This window comes from Choristoneura fumiferana, chromosome 27, assembly GCF_025370935.1.
Source record: "Choristoneura fumiferana chromosome 27, NRCan_CFum_1, whole genome shotgun sequence".
NCBI lineage: Eukaryota > Metazoa > Arthropoda > Insecta > Lepidoptera > Tortricidae > Choristoneura > Choristoneura fumiferana.
The window spans coordinates 3,744,644-3,767,491 of NC_133498.1; the positions used below are offsets into that span (position 1 = coordinate 3,744,644).

The 22,848-nt window shown below is 37.3% G+C and overlaps 1 protein-coding gene and 1 long non-coding RNA gene across 2 annotated transcripts; both read right to left on the minus strand.

The window, feature by feature from the left end:
- Positions 1-5,891: 5,891 nt before the first annotated feature.
- LOC141443366 (uncharacterized) lies at positions 5,892-7,315 on the minus strand. Its single transcript, XR_012453017.1, has 2 exons — positions 7,148-7,315; positions 5,892-6,217 (listed from the first exon to the last, which is right to left on the minus strand). It is a non-coding gene; the product is annotated as an uncharacterized lncRNA (long non-coding RNA).
- An 8,361-nt stretch (positions 7,316-15,676) lies between these two features.
- LOC141443413 (putative trypsin-6) lies at positions 15,677-18,018 on the minus strand. The gene has a single exon (XM_074108675.1). It carries the CDS (start codon positions 17,797-17,799, stop codon positions 16,972-16,974), a length of 828 nt encoding a protein of 275 aa, XP_073964776.1. The 5' UTR covers positions 17,800-18,018; the 3' UTR covers positions 15,677-16,971.
- Between the last annotated feature and the right edge of the window lie 4,830 nt (positions 18,019-22,848).

Here is a 22,848-nt window from a genome sequence, read left to right on the forward strand (position 1 = left end):
AAAATCGATATTTAATGTTCGAAATTTACAATGGGACATTTAACTTTTCATACAAATTGTACTGGACGATTATTTTAAAAATATGTTTTTTAAATAATCAAATACATATGTATTTAAGACAGTTAATTGTTATTTAAGATAATTAAACGAATTTTATGTTTAATATTTCAAATAAAATTTGCAGTGGCCTCGTGATTAAAGAAAACAATAAATCGGCGGAGGACAATGAGAAACGACAAATGTACAAACTTTTTTAGAAATGCTCACCTACGGTCTCTGAGACCGTTGTCGCCAGTATTATGCTCACTAATTCAAAGTAATACACATCCAAACCTGTCGACCACATGGCGGCCATTTATTGGCCCCCAGGAAAAGGTACAAGGTCACTAGAAGTTTGTGCGACGCGATTGCATTGAATTATTATCATTTTTAAATCTGCTTTGGAGTGTAGGTCTGCTTAGGCTGTAACTCGTAGATAACATAGTAAAAGACAATGATATTTTTTAGCGATCTATAGGTACTATACACTATATGCACCTATAGTCTATTATATGAACATAGGTACGTAATGTTGTATTCTTCCGCTTTAACTATGTATTTTATTAGGCGTTTGTTTGAACTCTCGCAGGCGATCCAGGTAGTAGAACCTTATGTACGATCCGTCCGCATCGCTACCACCATTTTACTTGTTAATCCTGTCTCCAAGCAGCAGAGGGGCTACTACGAAACTCGCAAATCGAAGTTCGTATCGCACCGTCCCTTTCACTCGCGTATTAAATGACATAAGCGTCAGCGGGACGGCAACATACGAAGTTCGAGTTTTGCACTTCGTGGTATAGGGCCAGTAGGTACTTGCGCTTATGTTTCATTTAATTTCATTGATATATTTTAATAAAACATATACAGTTGGTACAAATTGTAATTAGTAATTAGGGAAATTTACATATTGTTCGATATAGTGCCATCTATGGTTGACTTGCTGAACTAGACGACTTGCTAATCGATATTAGGTATTGATCGAATGACAACCATTAACTTACAACATTACTCTTAATTACAAAACATGACATAATTTGTAGTATCGCTGATTGTTAATAGGTATCGATCATTAACATACAGGGGGCAAAGTAAATAATGGACAGATTCTATCCACCGAATTGAAGTTTTTTAAAAATAATATAGCCACCATAAAGGTTCATTTAAATGGCTGTCTAGGTTAAAAATAAGAGTGTTCTCGTTATATTTATTGCTAAATATAACCTAATAGTGAAGCTCATGGATGTGTCTCTCTAAGCTGGTAACGTATAGTAGGTAGGTAAGTACTGGCGTTTTAAATAAATTTTATTAACTTAACCCGTAGAGCGCCCCGAAGGAGAACCAAGCGCCTAACGAAGTTAGTCCGCAACGAGAGAGTCGCTCTTACTGAGTTTTTTTTTTAAAGCAATATTTACTAGATGTATAGGTACGTTACATATGTACTATTTAGTAGCATGTTAGTCATGGCTAACCCGTAAAAGTTGAATTTGTATAGCCTTGCCTGGCCGAGGATGTTCTCAACAGATTAGCAAAATTTTGCATCAAAATCCGCTCAGCCGTTTTCACGTGATGCGCGGTCAAATAAACAGATAAAACAATTCCATATATACTTCCCCACGACTTCAGACTATCTTATCTATCTATCTTAGTAGTTTTGAAAAGTACTTAAAAAATAATACAAATCCTAATGTAAGTAAAAATCTTCGGTCTCCGGGTCTTCGGGTCTTTGGGTGGGTTCTACCACGTTGGTGCGCCAGTGTCACGGGGTGGTGTCCGGGGAAGTTGTTCGGATGAAGGAAGAAGACAGGAATAGGGCAGACAGTGATATTTATTTAGGAAAATAATAAAAGGGCACCTGCGGATAAAACAGACGCGGTCTTAAGTATCTAAAAGGTATGTTTTGACACTGCATCAACAATTATAAAAATACATAGTTAATCAACTTACGTTTCCGTGCCCAGTTCTTTATTTATATAAATCAATGGCACTGAAGTCCAGCAGTATTACGATCTAATGATCTTATAAAACTTCACAAAATGCACTGTACAATTATAAAAACCTTCCTTCGTATAGGAGTAGTAAATTATGAGCTTGTTATGGAGTTTTAAGAGATTTATAGGATCTAGGATAAAGAAAGGTAAGTGTTCAGCTCGGAGGCTCTGAATAGAATGGCTACTTGAAGTAAATTGAACAGGTGTGGAATTTAGAAAAGGAAATTTGAATTTAAATGTTATTTTTTCGAATATGTGCTAAACCAGACAGTACAAAGAGTTACGACGAAACGAGCTGTATGACACCTCGTTACAACCTTTTATTAAATTCAATTCTGCAGTTTAAAACGTGACCCGGTTCCACTATTTCGGTGCCCCTTTAAGGTATAAGGTTTGTATCTGGTGTTGTATAATCTATGGTCACCTGCGTTTCGTTTATAAAGCAGCGTTCAAATAAATAAAAGATTACTTGATCTACCGTCGACAGCAACTGGTTGTTTTACTGTATCCTCCAACTATTTAAATATAAACTCCCAAACCCGCGTCTAATACATGGTGTCAGAGTGCGGAGAAATAGTCTGAAGGGTCAAGAAATATTACAAGTCTGATGAAAAATTGAAGAAGTCAAGAAAGAAAAAATACAGTCAAAATGGGAGAAAAGGTACATAATGTTATTTTAGCTAATAATCTGAAACCTCTATGCTTATCCAAGGATAATGGAGGAAAAGACTGTGCTAATTCTGAAAAATGGAAGCTGTGGAAACAAAAATTCCTAATTTATTTCGAAGCAAATGACATAGAAAAAGTACCAGAGTCAAAACAAATCGCTATATTCCTTAATGCGATAGGCGATGAAGGTCTGCAAATATTTAACTCTTTCAATGTCGAGTTCAAAGATGAAACGTTAACGTCCATTTTGAAAAAATGTGATTTAAAATTTAACGAACATAAAAACGTAACGGTCGAAAGATACAATTTTTTCACCCGTTACCAAGAACAAAATGAGTCATTAGATGAATATGTAACTTATTTAAATAATTTGTCGTCAAGTTGCAAATTCGAAACATTAAAAGAGTCTCTAGTCAAAGATATGTTCATAATTGGCATTAAAGACAGTCAAATAAAAGAAAAACTTCTTCAAAAAGAATTCAAAGACGTCAATGAAGCAGTCGAAGCAGCAAAAACAATCGAATTATCATGCCAGAGATCAAAAAAGCTTGGAAATAAAGAAAATGAGCTTCAAGTACAAGCCATTTCCAAAAGAAGTCATGTTAGTAGAAGCTCAACACCGACGAGACATAAATCAAGACATAATTTCGACAGCCAGCGCAAATATAGAAACAATAGTCAAAGTCAAGAAAGAAGAACCAACAATTTCTTTTCAGGCAATTTCAGGTCAAACAGTAGTTCACGAGGCAATAAAACGGTCTGTAAAAGATGTGGTCAGCAGCATAGAATAAAATGTCCAGCTAAAGGAAAAGTATGTTCCATCTGCAAGAAACTAAACCACTTCGCGGCATATTGTTACTTCAGCGACAAAAACAATAAAAATGTAAGTTCTATAAATACCAGTAATTTGAATTTAAATGAAACTGACATTTTTAATTTAACCGACATTTCTGATAATAATAATTTTTCTAATTATTTTGTAATTAATTCAATAAATAATAATAGCCAAAATAATTGTAATTCATCTAATTGGAAAATAAATATTAATTTCTTTAATCATAAAATTAACTGTCAAATTGACACTGGAGCTGACATCAATGTAATTTCTTTGGAAACATTATATCATTTAGAGAGCATTTGTAGCAGGAAAATTCCTATAAAAAAGACAAAAGATAGAATATTTACATTTTCAGGTCAACTTATAGAAAATGTGGGTAGTGTCGCATTAGCATGTACTTTTGATAACGGTCAAAAGGTGAATATTAATTTTATAGTGGTAAATTGTAAATGTGCTACTATATTAGGTTGGAAGACTTGTGAGGAATGTGGCATCGTGAAAAGAATGTTTAAATTAACGAATACACCAATTATTAACCAGAACCAAAGGTCAGTACAAACAATTATCGAAAATTATTCAGATACTTTCGAAGGGTTAGGATGTTTACCATTCGAAGCGCATTTAGACATGGATAATAGCATCACTCCAAAAGTCTGCCCTGTTCGCCGAATTCCATACGCATTGCACCCAAAATTAAAGTCAGAGCTAGATAGAATGGAAAAATTGCAAGTCATTCAAAAGGTAACTAAACCAACTAATTGGGTTAACGCAATAGTTCCTGTAGAAAAACCAAACGGTCAATTACGCATTTGTTTAGACCCAAGAAATTTAAATAAAGCTATTAAAAGACCTCATTTTCCATATCCTACTTTAGATGATTTACGCTCAAAGGTTGCTGGTGCTGCAATATTTTCAAAATTAGATGCGAATTCAGGCTATTGGATGATTAAACTTGATTCAGAGAGTAGTGACCTATGTACATTCAATACTCAATTTGGTAGGTACAAATTTCTACGTCTACCTTATGGCATAAACTCGAGTGGTGAAATTTTCCATCGAGTCATGACAGATTTATTTGGTGAATTACCTGGTGTTTTAATTTTTGTTGATGATATACTAGTTTATGGCTCAAACCAAGCAGAACACGACGCTAGGCTAGAGAATGTTCTTAAAAAGGCTAGAGAAATTAATTTAAAATTCAATAAGTCAAAATGTAAATTTAATAAGACCGAAGTTTCTTATGTAGGGCATATTTTTAATAAAAATGGTATATCGGCAGATTCTTCAAAAATAGAAGCTATAATGAAAATGCCTAAGCCGGAGAATGTCAAAGATCTCCAACGATTTCTCGGTATGGTAAATTACTTAGGTTCATATATTCCTAATTTGGCACATGAAACAAGTTTACTGAGAGATCTACTTAAAAAACAAAATATTTGGCAGTGGACACTCAACCATGATAAGCAATTTGTAAATTTAAAGAAATTAATTTGTCAGTCACCTGTCTTGGTCCATTATGATGTAAATAGGCCAGTTAGAATGTCAGTAGATGCAAGCCAAAAAGCAGTGGGGGCAGTCATTTTCCATGGGAAAAACCCCATAGCTTATTCATCAAAGTCCTTAACAAAAACTCAAGAAAATTACGCGCAAATAGAAAAAGAATTGTATGCAATTGTTTTCGGATGTAAAAAATTCCATCAATATATATATGGCAAAACAATACATGTCGAAACGGATCATCAACCTTTGATCACACTGTTTAAAAAGCCACTTTCAGATGTGCCGGCAAGACTGCAAAGAATGATGATTACGTTGCAATCATACGACCTAATTGTTTCATATACAAAAGGTACTGAAATGTATATCTCAGATACTTTGTCAAGAGCGCCTGTCAGTAATACCGAGGTAGAGAAATTGGATTTGGATGAATTTGAAAACAATATTATTTGTCAGGTCAGGTTGTTGACTTCAAATTTGGCAATAAGTGAGGGTAGGTTACAGCAAATTGTGTCTCATACAAAGTCAGATGAAATCTTACAAAAATTAAAAGAATATCATAAAATAGGATGGCCTAATAGTAAACAACAATGTGATCCTTTAACCCTGCCATATTGGAATATTCGAGATGAAATTCATGTAGTTGATGAAATTGTATTTAAAAACCAATCAGTAATCATTCCAAAGTCAATGCGGTCAGAAATACTACAGCAGTTGCATGAGGGTCATATGGGCATGGAAAAAACTAAAAATTTAGCCCGTGGTATTGTATTTTGGCCTAATATTTATAATGACATAGAAATGAAAATCAGACAATGTGAGACTTGTATGACATACAGTGCTAATAAAACAAAGGAAACTTTATTAACTCATGAACAACCAGTATTGCCATGGCAAAAGGTAGCAACAGATTTATTTGAGTACAATAATAAAAAATATTTGCTAGTTGTTGATTATTATTCTAACTACATTGAAATAGCTCAGTTAAATACAGATAGTCGAAGTCAAACAATAATAACACAATTGAAGTCTATTTTTGCCCGTCATGGAATTCCAGTACAATTGGTAAGCGATGGAGGTCCGCCATACAATTCCAATGAATTTCAAAATTTCATGAAGGACTGGGATGTTGAACACATAATGTCTAGTCCTCATTTGTCAAGGTCGAACGGACTCGCAGAAATTTCTGTGAAAATAATAAAAAACATATTAAAAAAATGTGAACATTCAGGCACAGATATTTATACAGGTTTATTACAGTATAGGACAACAACTAGAGGTAATTTAAAGTCACCATCTGAATTACTCATGTCAAGAAAGTTAAAAAAATTACCCATAAAAACTTGTCAGTTAAAACCTAAAATAGTAAAATTTTCTGATCATTTCAAAAATAAGACTGAAATGATAGAAAAAAGTAAGTCTTACTATAATAAAAATGCTAAATATGTAATGAGTTTCAGCTTAATGATGAAGTATATTTTAAAAAAAAAGATCTGACATGGTCTAAAGGTTATATTGTGTCTAAGACTAAATTTCCTAGGTCATATATAGTAAAAAATGAAAATGGTGTAACATACAGAAGAAATTCTCAACATATTAAGTTGTTTAAGTCAAACATGTCAAACCTAATAGTCACAAGCCATAGCAATATTCCAAGTAGTTACAAACAAAAAGAACAGATCAAGTTTTACTGACAACTTGAAACAAGTTCAAATAAAGTTGAAAAATGTATAAAAGAATGATACAGTGAAATATTATTACATTCCAGAGTTTATTGTAAATGCTCAAAACCAAGTGTCAAATTATAATAATTATAGTCAAAATAGTTCAAAAACAAACTCCATAAATGAAACATTTATATCAATGGAGTCAAGTCGGTCAAGTGTAAATAGTCCATGTAATAAAAGCAATGTATCACAAAATAAGAACAATGAAAGTAATATGTCAAATATTTCAGATATTGTAAGTCCTATGTCAAGTTTATGTAATGATGGGGATATAATATTGTCTCCATTGTTTGTCGAAATGAATGAGAACAATCAGGATACAGAATTCTTGAATGAAAATCAAATAGTCATGTTTCAGTCAGTATCAAGTAACAGTGTTCAAAACTTACCAGAAATGTTAGACATTGCAATTGGTAGCAATACACCTGAAATAAGATACAGTTCTAGAGGTAGATTGCTAAAGAAAACAAACAGATTGGATTTGTGAATAATTTATTATTGTGAAATTACATATTTGGACATAACAGATAATTGTAAATAAATTGTATTATATTATTAGGTATTTGACATTGTAAAAATTGTATTAAATTATTTATTGTTGTTGTTATTATGAAGAGATCGCATAAAAAACATTTAAAAATATTAACTTTAGATGTATGTATGTCAATGAGTCTTAATATTGTAAGAAAAACATGTTGTTAACAGTTAACAAGGAAATAGATGTACAATGATGATGATGATCTCTCATAAAATAAACAAAAGATTCTCAAATTTAATAGTCTACACACTGCCTTACTGTATCCTTTTTGTAACTCCCATTTCCTAGCCATACGTTACCATTCAAAAGTACAAAAAGGAGGTAACGATATTGTACCCGACCTTTGAAAATTCGTCAAACCAAATATAACGTACAATTTGAGCAAAGAATTTAAGCATATACATCTTGATAAACTGTTAATAAATATAATCATGTCAAAGTAATAAAAAATCAAAACTTACCCAAGTTTTCCATAAAAAAGTGGACTTTTATTTCAGTTATGACCAACCATGCACTTGTTTCAACCAGCATTTCGATTTTTGAAATGTGACGGTTACTGATTAAAGATGGCCAAATGATGCTAGTGTTGCCAGCTTCCTATAAAGAATCTACTAAATTTTGTAGAAATACCTTTTAAGGACGAAAATGCGGTAACAAAAACTGGAATCAAAATAGAAACTTTTTGTAGGACAAACTTAAATTTTTAATTTTTAAATATATTTCTTAGACAATCATGAAAAACATGTAGAAAATGATTGCTTGAGACTATAAGAAGGTAATTAAACAGACCACTGAATCGAGACCTTAAAACTGATTAAAAAAATCGATATTTAATGTTCGAAATTTACAATGGGACATTTAACTTTTCATACAAATTGTACTGGACGATTATTTTAAAAATATGTTTTTAAATAATCAAATACATATGTATTTAAGACAGTTAATTGTTATTTAAGATAATGAAACGAATTTTATGTTAATATTTCAAATAAAATTTGCAGTGGCCTCGTGATTAAAAAAACAATAAATCGGCAGAGGACAATGAGAAACGACAAATGTACAAACTTTTTTAGAAATGCTCACCTACGGTCTCTGAGACCGTTGTCGCCAGTATTATGCTCACTAATTCAAAGTAATACACATCCAAACCTGTCGACCACATGCGGCCATTTATTGGCCCCAGGAAAAGGTACAAGGTCACTAGAAGTATGTGCGACGCGATTGCATCGAATTATTATCATTTTTAAATCTGCTTTGGAGTGTAGTTCTGCTTAGGCTGTAACTCGTAGATAACATAGTAAAAGACAATGATATTTTTTAGCGATCTATAGGTACTATACACTATATGCGCCTATAGTCTATTATATGAACATAGGTACGTAATGTTGTATTATTCCGCTTTAACTATGTATTTTATTAGGCGTTTGTTTGAACTCTCGCAGGCGATTCAGGTAGTAGAACCTTATGTACGATGCGTCCGCATCGCTACCACCATTTTACTTGTTAATCCTGTCTCCAAGCAGCAGAGGGGCTACTACGAAACTCGCAAATCGAAGTTCGTATCGCACCGTCCCTTTCAGTCGCGTATTAAATGACATAAGCGTCAGCGGGACGGCAACATACGAAGTTCGAGTTTTGCACTTCGTGGTATAGGGCCAGTAGGTACTTGCGCTTATGTTTCATTTAATTTCATTGATATATTTTAATAAAACATATACAGTTGGTACAAATTGTAATTAGTAAGTAGTGAAAATTACATAGTGTTCGATATAGTGCCATCTATGGTTGACTTGCTGAACTAGACGACTTGCTAATCGATATTATTGATCGAATGACAACCATGTCCCTCTTAATTACAAAACATGACATAATTTGTAGTATCGCTGATTGTTAATAGGTATCGATCATTAACATACAGGGGGCAAAGTAAATAATGGACAAGGTTCTATCCACCGAATTGAAGTTTTATAAAAATAATATAGCCACCATAAAGGTTCATTTTAATGACTGTAGGGTGCTGTAGGTTAAAAATAAGAGTGTTCTCGTTATATTTATTGCTAAATATAACCTAATAGTGAAGCTCACGGATGTGTCTCTCTAAGCTGGTAACGTATATATAGTAGGTAGGTAAGTACTGGCGTTTTAATAGTCGATTATTGTCGTGGCCTGGAAGTAGGCAATTGCTGGCTGAGTATGAGTATTAAACGGACGAGCTTGCGAGTCCGTTTAACTAATACGAAGCCAGCAATTCCAGCCGAGACTAATATAAAGCTTTTCTCAAAAATGGTGAATAATTCTGAAATAGAATAAACTTTTTCTCAAAATATATTGTAAAATTTTATTTTATTCCAATATTTTTCTTATGCTTCCCCGCCTTTTTTTCATTAAAAATAAACTGCAGGAGTATTTTTCCACCGAAAACACCACAAGCTATTTCAGACCCAATAGAAAAAGTCCGGAGTTCCAACGAAATATCTGATACCGGCCATTAGACTTGGCTGTATACGACTTGTGCCAACAATTACATGGCCTTTTAACTTAAAAAAAAAATGTGACTGATTGCAGGGCGCGCTAATTCATTATTGTCGAGCTAGCGCGCCTGCAATCCTTTTTAACTTTTTAATTTTTCGCTGACCATAAACTATGCACTTCACCTTCTGATGTGTAAAGAATAATGTCAACTTTTACGGACATTTTTGAGAAAATAAATTTTATTAACTTAACCCGTAGAGCGCCCCGAAGGAGAACCAAGCGCCTAACGAAGTTAGTCCGCAACGAGAGAGTCGCTCTTACTGAGTTTTTTTTAAGCATTATTTACTAGATGTATAGGTACGTTACATATGTACTATTTAGTAGCATGTTGTACGGTTGCGTTGCTCTGAAGATGAGCTCTGGTTGAGTTCGCAACGCGTCAGTGTAGTGTGGTGATGGTGATAGATTAGTGTTTGTGTGATTTGTGTGTGTTCTTACAGTGTGGAGGTGGAGGAACTGCATGAACACGCATATCAGCATACGCATTCCATATGTGGGCGCAGGTTCACCCACATATGGAATACTGCTCTCATCTGTGGGCAGGGGCTCCCCAGTACCAGCTTCTCCCTCTGGACCGCATACAACGGAGAGCGACTCGAATAATAATAATAATAATAATAATAAATTTTTATTTCAGATAATTTTTACAATCATCTATAAAAGTATAAGTATTTTGGTTAGTGTGTAAAATAAATGCTTAAATTCTATGTTAGTAAAGACTTACAAAGATAACTATAACTATTAGCTAGTGGCACCTATAGCCTTCCTCACCATATGCCATACGAGGGGACTGTCATAACGCTTAGAAAGCGTCCTCAAGATGCCGTTGCCGCTACCGCGCACACGACGGAGAAGAGAGGCGGCCTTCTTCCGCATGATAGCGTGAAAGCCATCCGTTCGGGCAGCAGCAAACATTCCAGACGCGCTGCAGTGGCGCGGCAGCCCCAACAACATCCTGAGGGCGTTGTTGTACTGTACACGCAAGGCGTTGTAGGCTTGTTTCGTGTACCGACACCACAGACCGCTGGAGTAAAAAGAGGTACAGTAAGCCTTGAAAAGAGTCACTTTTACCTCATCCGAACAGCGAGCAAATCTGCGGGCCAGGACATTACTCCTCACTGCCAACGCCCTGCGCTCCCTCTCCACATCATAATCATCTTTCAGATCATCGGTGATAATGTGACCCAAGTACTTAAACTTGTTAACCACTCGCAAAACAGATCCAGCAAGCACAACCGAAGGCACATTAGTAAGATCACATTTATTAGCCCTAAAAATGAGCACTTCACTCTTTTTAGAGTTGTACTTGAGCCCATGCGTTTCCGCATACTGCTCACAAATGGCCACCAACTTTCTAATCTATCCGATCGAGGGAACCAGCAGCACCATGTCGTCAGCATAACTGATATTATTTACGCATGTTCCGTCTATATGACAACCGACATGCGTGCCACTAAGCTCCTCGATCAACTGATTAAAATGAATAGTCGGCTGCCAGCGAGTTTCTGATCGACTTGACTCTTTGACGCTGCGTAGAGATGTAGCTTCACTGTGCATCTTCTATCGCATGTACAACGGGGAGTGCTCCGAGGAGTTATTCGGGTTGATCCCTGCCGTATCCTTTCGCCACCGACCTACGCGACAACACTTCCATCCTCACCATTTAGATGGTTGGCGGTCCTCTACTGTGCGTTTTTCCAGAAATTTTCCTGCCTCGCACAGCAAAACTCTGGAATGAACTATCGCCTGCGGTATTCCCGGACCGATATGACCTTCAAGTTTTCAAGAAAAGAGCGTACTCCTACCTTAAAGGCCGGCAACGCACTTGTGACTCTTCTGGCGTTGCAGGTGTCCATGGGCAACGGTAATCGCTTACCATCAGGCGATCCGCCTGCTCGTTTCCCCCTATACCATAAAAAAAAAAACTTGCATAAACGTAGCTATCATAAGGTCGCGGGTGAGCAAAGAAATTCTTTTAGTTCATTGATATGGACCTCCGCTAAGTACTTAACGCCTGATTAAATAAATTAACACTTCCAGTTACTAGTAAAGACTAGTAACAGTCATAAATCAATAACAAAGTTCCGTATTATGAACTGATAAAATTCACAGACGGTCGCTAAACGAATCAATACAAATTTAAATTAATGCTATAACTTAAATGCACGCGCCTGTTTCTAATACGAATAGATTTGACTGTCTCTCTCTACTTCTTAGGATCAATTTGAGAGTAAGAAATATTATTTTAGGTCATATAACTATCTACGTCCCACGGCTGGGCACAGGCCTTCTCTCAGAATGAGAGGGCTTGGGCAGTAGTTCCCACGCGGGCCCAGTGCGGATTGGGAACTTCACACACACCATTGAATCGCTTCAAAGGTTTGTGCAGGTTTTCTCACCTGCACGAATAGCTTGTGATAAATTTCAAATGTAATATAATTTCGCACATGAATTTCGAAAAACTCAGAGGTGCGAGCCGGGGTTTGAACGGCAGCAAACGGCGAAGTGCCAGAACCGATATGGCGCGTTTCATGATATATATGCCTAGGAATTTCATGATCTGCCTAAACATCACTAGGCAAATCGTTAAACGGTGAGTTTTGGATGATAGAGCGGATGTCCCTTAGCTAATTCATGAAATGGCGCCATTTCACGATATGCCTATGAGGTTTGTGATCTGGCGGATTTTGCGATCGGCCGCCGACAGATTTATGAGAAATATAAAAAAGCCTTAATAACTTAGTGTTTTGACCTATGGCCTCTCAAGCAGAAGATTGTAGGTTCGAGCCAGAGACCGTTTGCGTAACGTTTTGACGCTCGCGATCGCAATCAAATGACAGTTTTCACATGCAAAAACTGTCATTACATTATGAGCGCGAGTGTCAGTGTCAGAAGCGTTATAGCGCCTACAGACTCACGCGAGAAGTCTCGGCGAGAAGTCTTGCCGAGGAAATTGCATGAAAACCGAGAAGGCATCTACACTCCCGACCTTCTCATTTGCATTCTCGATCGTTATCCGGAATGGACGACATTGCAGACATCCATCCATGGTCGCACTGATGCCGAACAAGAATGTAATACTTACCGTTCAACCCTTTGAAAATACCGACACCGATCGGAGAACAGGAGAGCGCGAGAACGAGACGGCGAGAAAGCGATTACAATCACGCTTCTCGGGTGTTCTCGGGGGTTCTCGGCGTGAGTCTGTAGGGGCTATTAGACAATACGGCCTTAGGTTTTATATAACAGATAGTTTGAGTTCCGGGGAAGAACATAACATAGTTTTTACTGGTATCTCGGAAAATTGCATAGTTCTCGCGAGATAATATGATAAACGAATACACGTACGTAGTCGCGGGCAACAGCTTGTATGCTTATAAAAGTCATACCTTTGCCTCGTGATTGTCATTTCGGTGGCACCTGCCTTGACACCGATGTGACACTTAGCATGTTTGACATGAAATTATTTCATTTGCTAATGTCATTATCACTACAAAAGTTACACTTGAGATCAGCGGGGTCGATGGCTGTAAAAGATCGAAAATTGTAGCTGATCCTGTAGTTTGTTACGAGTGCCAAGTGCGAGTCGGTGCGCAACCGAGGGTTCCGTAAAAGTTCTATGAATTTCTATGTTTATCCAGTGTAAGCAGAGCCCCTTTCCAAAGCATATTGTAGGTACGCAGTGTGGGGTCATTGATGGTTACTGTACCTCCTACTGACTGACATCGACAAAAAAACATAGAAAATTAAGCTTTTTCAATTTTTTTCTATGGTTTGTGCCATCGACATCTGTGTAGTGTAGGTACCTTCGTTTGTGCTATGAGAGCTACCTTCATTCCATTGAAGTTTTTAGGACAACCAACTAAAGTACCCTACAAGTTTTTTACTCTACCTATACTGTTTTTGCTTAAGGCACTGCAAAAGAAAAATCTTTTAAGAATACCTAATCAAATCTAAGCATGGTGCATAGATTACATACACGTTAGTAAAAACTTTACTTTTAGAAGCTGTTTCACCACCCATTGATTAATTTTATTTGATGGGATGCCGTCTCGCATCACATTTATCCGTGAAATAAATTTAATCAATGGATGGTGGAACAGGGGGTTAAAGTAAAAGAATGATATTTTTATTGTTAATAAAGTATCATTTTATTATATACATAAAGTCATAGATATTGATAAATTAAATCCAATGTCAGTCATCGTCATCATAAAACACATATTACATTAAAAACTACAATAAAATACGATACACACTACATACGATAAAATTAAAACAATTAAAAAACCGGCCAAGAGCGTGCCGGTCACGTCCAAGATAGGGTTCCGTAGCCATTACGAAAAAAGATCAAGTAATATTATGTGCGTTATAAACTTTTAACACAATTAAAACACTTACTACAGTCTTAAAATCTATTACCAGAAAAAGAGCATATCTTCATGGCACTTACGTCCTTTTGTTGAGAAGCGCAGTTTTTCGGAAATAACACAAAAACGGTATATCCGATCATGTTGAAATTAATTTAAGTTGAAAGTATTTATTAAGCGCTACCTTTCCATATTTTTGCATATTTTTTGGACAAATGGTTTACAAGATAGAGGGGAGGGAACACAATTTTTGCTACTTTGGAGAGATTTCCGGAAATCTTTATTTAATCAAAAATGTTTTTGAGAAACCTTACTATCTTTTCAAAACGGCTGTCGAACTATGTGCCACACGTTGATGCGACTTAATTTTTTATTTTTTTTTTCAATTTCTGTTACGTGTATAGAGTGCCCCCCTAAAAAGGTTTATTTTTGTAATTTAACTACAAAACTAAATAGCGGCTTTGACAAGACATCTGTACTCCAAATTTCATTGATATACATCTTGTAGTTTTCGAGTAAAATGCCTGTGACATACGGACGGACAGACAGACAGACGGACTTGACGAAACTATAAGGGTTCCGTTTTTGCCATTTTGGCTCCGGAACCCTAAAAATGACAAAAAAAATCATTCATTTCATTTTAATGTTATTTTATTAGTCCTTCATTCTACATAGATACGGTTGCGATGTGAATGAAACATTACGAAATAGGTACCTACTGAACGAGTAAGTACTTCCTAAATCAAATCTCAACAAATTGCAAAGTCTCAATAAAACTGAACGATACAAATCAAATCAATCTAAATAAATTGCACGATATGACAAATGCCTACAAATTCGTACCTTGTGTGCTATTCGCGCTATAGTCAGTAGTAGCTGTAGGAGACGCGACTGAGGGTCGTGGGGGGGGGTACAGGATGATGGTTCCTTACGAATTGACCAGCCATATGCTTCTACGGAACTAAAGTCACCGACATACCTAGCTGGAAAAATATGCAAGTTGAAGTGGCAATGGGCGGTCAGCGCTCGGAGAATAGATAACCGTTGATGGAGAAAGATCGAGTGGCGACCACAAACCGGAAACGAAGCGCTGGCAGGTCTCCCACCAGGTGAACTGACGGCGTCGTGAGAGTTCCGGGAAACTGGTGGATACAAGGTGGCGAGTGGTCGTTCATTGTGGCGTTCCAAGGAGGAGGCCTTTGTTCAGCAATGGACGTCTTCCGGCTGATGATAATGATGCTGATGATGCTTCTACGGATTGACCTCCCAATGATACTGACCTCGCTTCGGCAGTGTCACCGCCCCGACCTGGGTGCTTACAGCCAGCGACTGCAGCCCTTGAGGACGAGAGAAGATAAGAGTTAGGAAAATGCTGGAACGCAACAATATCGGCCGACAACGCAAGTCGCAATCACTCATCGCAAGAATGATTCCTTCGGAATTTACGCAACTTCCGAACTACAAGGTAACTGTTATAAGGGGTGTGGTTTGTAATATAAGCAAATAATTAAAACATAGATCATTCTCCTCAAACTGAACAACATTAGTTCAGCTACTTTTAAAAATACTTAATTAGTTTTTTAATTTTTATTACACTTAAGTTTATTCGAAGAAGCAATTTAAAGCCAAATAATTGATGTTTGTAGCGTGACAGGCGACGTCAGTTGTGTTCTAGGATGGCAGTATTTAATTTGTACAATGGAAAAAGGAAAATTCAAAGACTCCATTATTTCTAAAAGTCACTGATCTAATGTTGTTCAGTTTGACGAGGACGATCTATGTTTTAATTTTTTGCTCGTATTACAGGCCACACCCGGTATTTAAAATCAGAGTAATCAATGAAAATTTAGCGAATCTCAATATCGCCTTCTGCCATAGAATAAATACTTCTGCGAGGTTATCTGGCGTGTGCAGCGAGAGTCATCATCATCCCAGCCTATATGCGTCCCACTGCTGGGAATTGAACCCAGGTCCTCAGCAAACCATGCTGCGTGCTATAACCCCTACACCACCGCTGGACAGGAGTCTAGACACAAATTTTTCCTATGCACATATATCTCAGGTTGCTTTTTTCTACTACGCTACTTAAGCAGCAGCATAGCAAGCTACAGGCCTGTCACCAGAATAGACCAGCCATGCTTTTACGGATTGACCTCCCATGACACCTACCACGCTTTGGCAGTGTGATCTGTTCTTACGAGAGAAGACGATTAGAGTTAAATACGCTGGGACCCGACAATACTGTCTCGAAACAAAGTTCTTCGCATTGGTTAAAGCTATACGCAACACCTGCGTTATAAGTAGGGTTGCCATAACGCCTAGGGACCAATACGGGTCCAATACCAAGATTTCCTAGCTACGAAGCTAATACGAAGATTTTTTGCCGCTCAGTATATTTTGCATTGTAACAGTATAGGTATCAAATGAAAGCCATTCTAAATATACACATGTTTAATATTTTTAATCTACCATTTTCACAAAAATATCAAAAAGTACAAAATAAAAAACATTTTAATTAAAAAGATAAAAAAGCAGACCGCTTTAAAAAACTGAAAAGAAAGAAACAAGTCTAAAGGTCTGTTAATTCTGTTAAGTAACTTTAAATTCGACAGTCGGGACCCACTCCAAATCGTGACCGGCTCAAAAAATCTCAGTAATGGTATGGGTCCCGGACTGCTGAATTGAAACTTATTTACTTAGAATTCTAGACCTCTAAACTTGTTTTCTTCTTCTTAAAAAAGTCAGGTCTTTTTTTATTTTATTTTTATTTAAATTAAATATTTTCCTTATCGGAATGGATTGTGTCGTAAATCCAATCAAGATAGGGACTGACAGGTGTATAAGCCACGAGAGGTACTCTTAAAGCGAATGAATCATCAGTAGCACCGCTGCATACGCCAATGAGGCGTCCGTCATATACCAACGGGCCACCTGAATCTCCAAAGTAGGGTTGCTGATGGGGACCACAACGAGGCGCAATGCAGATGTTCGGTCTCCCGTACATCATGCCGCCGTTCTGTTTGCAGGAGATCACCACAGCCTCCCCCATACGAAGCGCTGGCTCTAAGTCATTTATCACGTCCACTGTTTTAGGTACTTTCTCTCCTTTTAGTAGTAATTTCGTTCGGCCAAATCCAGCGTATTTGACTGGCAGCCCCATCCAAGCTAAATAGTCAGTACCCGATAGTTTCGTAATAGGCGTGTTTCGAATTCTTTCAATTTTCATTAATCCGATGTCGTTATATAACCTTTTGTTAATGTGTTTGAAACTTGGGTGGTGCACAGTTTTGATTATTATTGAGAAGAATTTGGTTTCGTTCGATGGTATCGTTGTGTCCCCGTATTTGACTCTAATAATGTTCTTTATGATATCGACATTTGGCGGGGTGCAGTGGCCAGCTGTGAGTACCCAGGTCGGGGTGATGAGACTGCCGGAGCAGGTTCGCGCCATTGGGGGTGTTGCAAACTGAAGCATAACGGCGAATGGAAATTCATATTCATCATCCGGTATTCCTCCCACAACCCTCGGTCGTATCTGCCGGGCCGCTACTGGCGACAGCATACAAACTGCGTAGAACACGAATTCCAATGCGTTTTGCATAATAAATTTGCGTAGAACTTGAAATATGAATTGTTAATACCTCAACGCGATTTGTTGAAGTTTGTTTTAGGTAGATTAAAGCTTGATATTTCGTAAGGTTTTGTTTTTATGATGGCTTGTGTAAGCGATCACAATAAAATAAACTGATTGAATCTGCATTCTCGCGTTTTATTTTACGATTTGATTCCAACTGTTTATTGCACGAGAGACGTTGTTAAGAGTTTACAACTTGCCCAGAGCTGGCACTCACAAAAAATGCTAAATATACAAGGGAAATTAAATCACAATTACCATTGCCTCCCATTAAGTGACCCACATGTTCTTATAATATGCATTTTTGAGATACATTTTTATGCGACGTCTTTACGTTACTCCCGGATTGTGTTCGAATCGCTTAACGGTATAAGCGCCTATTCAATTATTGGAATTATACCTTTATAGTTTTTGTGGTACTAGTCGTGGCAATGAACTTTGTAAAATGACTGAATTTAACTTTTTATGCCTAACTAAGTTTGTGATTTGATTGGTTAAAATGGTAATCAAATTTCAATTTCAATTGATCTTTCGATGTATCGTGCGTGATGGTGAATAATAGTACATTTCATCACACTTGCTCGTAAACAGTGTCAAAACATGAAGGCTACCTTGATTGCACCCCCCAGATAAAACCCTCGTCCGTAATGTACTTGTCATGAAACCCGTGGTCGGTAAATGAGTCATTGCGCGTACACATTTTCTTGTCATGAAGACCAAGGACGGTAAATGAGTCGGTCGGTGCCCGTACTGATGGCGCTGCGCGCGGTGCTGCGCATGGTGCAGCAGCAGGACCACATGCACACGCGGCTCAGGCACAAGCTGAGGGAGGGTGAGGGAGGGCGGCGCTGCCAAGAGCGCAGCCTAAGGTATAGCCAATATTTAGAACAATTATATTTTTTCTTTTAAAAATATAAATTTTACTCGCAAATGTGATGAAAAACATTGTATGTCGCACGGGCGGTACTAGAATTACGAACATCGACTCATTAAAGCCCTCAGTCTTCGACTTCGGGCTTCTAATAGACTCTCGTTCGTAATTACTAATAATAATATAATTGTACTGTAACCTATCATCATCAAACCTATTTTAGTTAAAATGCCGCTAAAATTCGTTTGTCCTTATCTGTCACTTCGACATTTGTATTTGTTAGAAAGGGACAAAGCATTTGTTAGTTAACATAGGCTTGTTAAGTTTTATGAATAAGGGGGTTAGTGTTTTGACCTTATGGCCTCTCAAGCAGAAGATTGTAGGTTCGAGCAAGAGACCGTTTGCCTAACGTTTTGACGCTCGCGATCGCAATCAAATGACAGTTTTCACATACAAAACTGTCATTTCATTGTGATCAAGACAATACGGCCTCAGGTTTTATATACAAATAGTTTGAGTTCCGGGGAAGGACATAATATAGTTTTTACTGGTATCTCGGAAAATTGCATAGTTCTCGCGCGATAATGAATGATAAACGAATACGCGTACGTAGTCGCGGGCAACAGCTAGTATGCTTATAAAAGTCATACCTGGGCCAATCAACTTTTTTACCGACACTAATCTGTCCGCGAAATTTTTCAAACAATTGCAGATTTTTGTAAGTAAATATGTCTTTTCTGTAATTTAATAGATGGTGTAAATGAATACATGCCATCCTACGTATGCTTAACCTATTAAACCGTGAAATATCTTGTTGGAAGTACGATTTTTTGGTAACGCCAGAGACAATTTTGGTAACGCGGGAGACGCCGAAAGTGTCGGTAAAAAAGTTGATTGGCCCACCTTTGCCTTGTGATTGTCATTTCGGTGGCACCTGCCTTGACACCGATGTGACACTTAGCATGTTTGACATGAAATTATTTCATTCGCTAATGTCATTATCACTACAAAAAATACACTTGAGATCAGCGGGGTCGATGGCTGTAAAAGATCGAAAATTTGAGCTGATCCCGTAGTTTGTTACGAGTGCCAAGTGCGAGTCGGTACGCAACCGAGGGATCCGTAAAAGTTCTATGAATTTCTATGTTTATCCAGTGTAAGCAGAGCCCCTTTCCAAAGCATATTGTAGGTACGCAGTGTGGGGTCATTGATGGTTACTGTACCTCCTGCTGACTGACATCGACAAAAAAACATAGAAAATTAAGCTTTTTCAATTGTTTTCTATGGTTTGTGCCATTTACATCTGTGTAGTGTAGGTACCTTCGTTTGTGCTATGAGAGCTACCTTCATTCCATTGAAGTTTTTAGGACAACCGAAACTAAAGTACCCTACAAGTTTTTTACTCTACCTATACTGTTTTTGCTTAAGGCACTGCAAAAGAAAAATCTTTTAAGAATACCTAATCAAATCTAAGCATGGTGCATAGATTACATACACGTTAGTAAAAACTTTACTTTTAGAAGCTGTTTCACCACCCATTGATTAATTTTATTTGATGGGATGCCGTCTCGCATCACATTTATCCGTGAAATAAATTTAATCAATGGATGGTGGAACAGGGGGTTAAAGTAAAAGAATGATATTTTTATTGTTAATAAAGTATCATTTTATTATATACATAAAGTCATAGATATTGATAAATTAAATCCAATGTCAGTCATCGTCATCATAAAACACATATTACATTAAAAACTACAATAAAATACGATACACACTACATACGATAAAATTAAAACAATTAAAAAACCGGCCAAGAGCGTGCCGGTCACGTCCAAGATAGGGTTCCGTAGCCATTACGAAAAAAGATCAAGTAATATTATGTGCGTTATAACACAATTAAAACACTTACTACAGTCTTAAAATCTATTACCAGAAAAAGAGCATATCTTCATGGCACTTACGTCCTTTTGTTGAGAAGCGCAGTTTTTCGGAAATAACACAAAAACGGTATATCCGATCATGTTGAAATTAATTTTATTTGAAAGTATTTATTAAGCGCTACCTTTCCATATTTTTTGCATATTTTTTGGACAAATGGTTTACAAGATAGAGGGGAGGGAACACAATTTTTGCTACTTTGGGAGAGATTTCCGGAAATCTTTATTTAATCAAAAATGTTTTTGAGAAACCTTACTATCTTTTCAAAACGGCTGTCGAACTATGTGCCACACGTTGATGCGACTTAATTTTTTTTTTTTTTTTTTCAATTTCTGTTACGTGTATAGAGTGCCCCCCTATAAATGTTTATTTTTGTAATTTAACTACAAAACTAAATAGCGGCTTTGACAAGACATCTGTACTCCAAATTTCATTGATATACATCTTGTAGTTTTCGAGTAAAATGCCTGTGACATACGGACGGACAGACAGACAGACGGACTTGACGAAACTATAAGGGTTCCGTTTTTGCCATTTTGGCTCCGGAACCCTAAAAATGACAAAAAAAAACTTTCATTTTAATGTTATTTTATTAGTCCTTCATTCTACATAGATACGGTTGCGATGTGAATGAAACATTACGAAATAGGTACCTACTGAACGAGTAAGTACTTCCTAAATCAAATCTCAACAAATTGCAAAGTCTCAATAAAACTGAACGATACAAATCAAATCAATCTAAATAAATTGCACGATATGACAAATGCCTACAAATTCGTACCTTGTGTGCTATTCGCGCTATAGTCAGTAGTAGCTGTAGGAGACGAGGACTGAGGTCGTGGGGGGGGGTACAGGATGATGGTTCCTTACGAATTGACCAGCCATATGCTTCTACGGAACTAAAGTCACCGACATACCTAGCTGGAAAAAATATGCAAGTTGAAGTGGCAATGGGCGGTCAGCGCTCGGAGAATAGATAACCGTTGATGGAGAAAGATCGAGTGGCGACCACAAACCGGAAAACGAAGCGCTGGCAGGTCTCCCACCAGGTGAACTGACGGCGTCGAGAGTTCCGGGAAACTGGTGGATACAAGGTGGCGAGTGGTCGTTCATTGTGGCGTTCCAAGGAGGAGGCCTTTGTTCAGCAATGGACGTCTTCCGGCTGATGATAATGATGCTGATGATGCTTCTACGGATTGACCTCCCAATGATACTGACCTCGCTTCGGCAGTGTCACCGCCCCGACCTGGGTGCTTACAGCCAGCGACTGCAGCCCTTGAGGACGAGAGAAGATAAGAGTTAGGAAAATGCTGGAACGCAACAATATCGGCCGACAACGCAAGTCGCAATCACTCATCGCAAGAATGATTCCTAAAATTTACGCAACTTCCGAACTACAAGGTAACTGTTATAAGGGGTGTGGTTTGTAATATAAGCAAATAATTAAAACATAGATCATTCTCCTCAAACTGAACAACATTAGTTCAGCTACTTTTAAAAATACTTAATTAGTTTTTTAATTTTTATTACACTTAAGTTTATTCGAAGAAGCAATTTAAAGCCAAATAATTGATGTTTGTAGCGTGACAGGCGACGTCAGTTGTGTTCTAGGATGGCAGTATTTAATTTGTACAATGGAAAAAGGAAAATTCAAAGACTCCATTATTTCTAAAAGTCACTGATCTAATGTTGTTCAGTTTGACGAGGACGATCTATGTTTTAATTTTTTGCTCGTATTACAGGCCACACCCGGTATTTAAAATCAAAGTAATCAATGAAAATTTAGCGAATCTCAATATCGCCTTCTGCCATAGAATAAATACTTCTGCGAGGTTATCTGGCGTGTGCAGCGAGAGTCATCATCATCCCAGCTTATATGCGTCCCACTGCTGGGAATCGAACCCAGGTCCTCAGCAAACCATGCTGCGTGCTATAACCCCTACACCACCGCTGGACAGGAGTCTAGACACAAATTTTTCCTATGCACATATATCTCAGGTTGCTTTTTTCTACTACGCTACTTAAGCAGCAGCATAGCAAGCTACAGGCCTGTCACCAGAATAGACCAGCCATGCTTTTACGGATTGACCTCCCATGACACCTACCACGCTTTGGCAGTGTGATCTGTTCTTACGAGAGAAGACGATTAGAGTTAAATACGCTGGGACCCGACAATACTGTCTCGAAACAAAGTTCTTCGCATTGGT

Coding starts and splice junctions, on each gene's coding strand:
- LOC141443413 (XM_074108675.1), bottom strand. CDS start 17,799: ATGCAAAACGCATTGGAATTCGTGTTCTACGCAGTTTGTATGCTGTCG.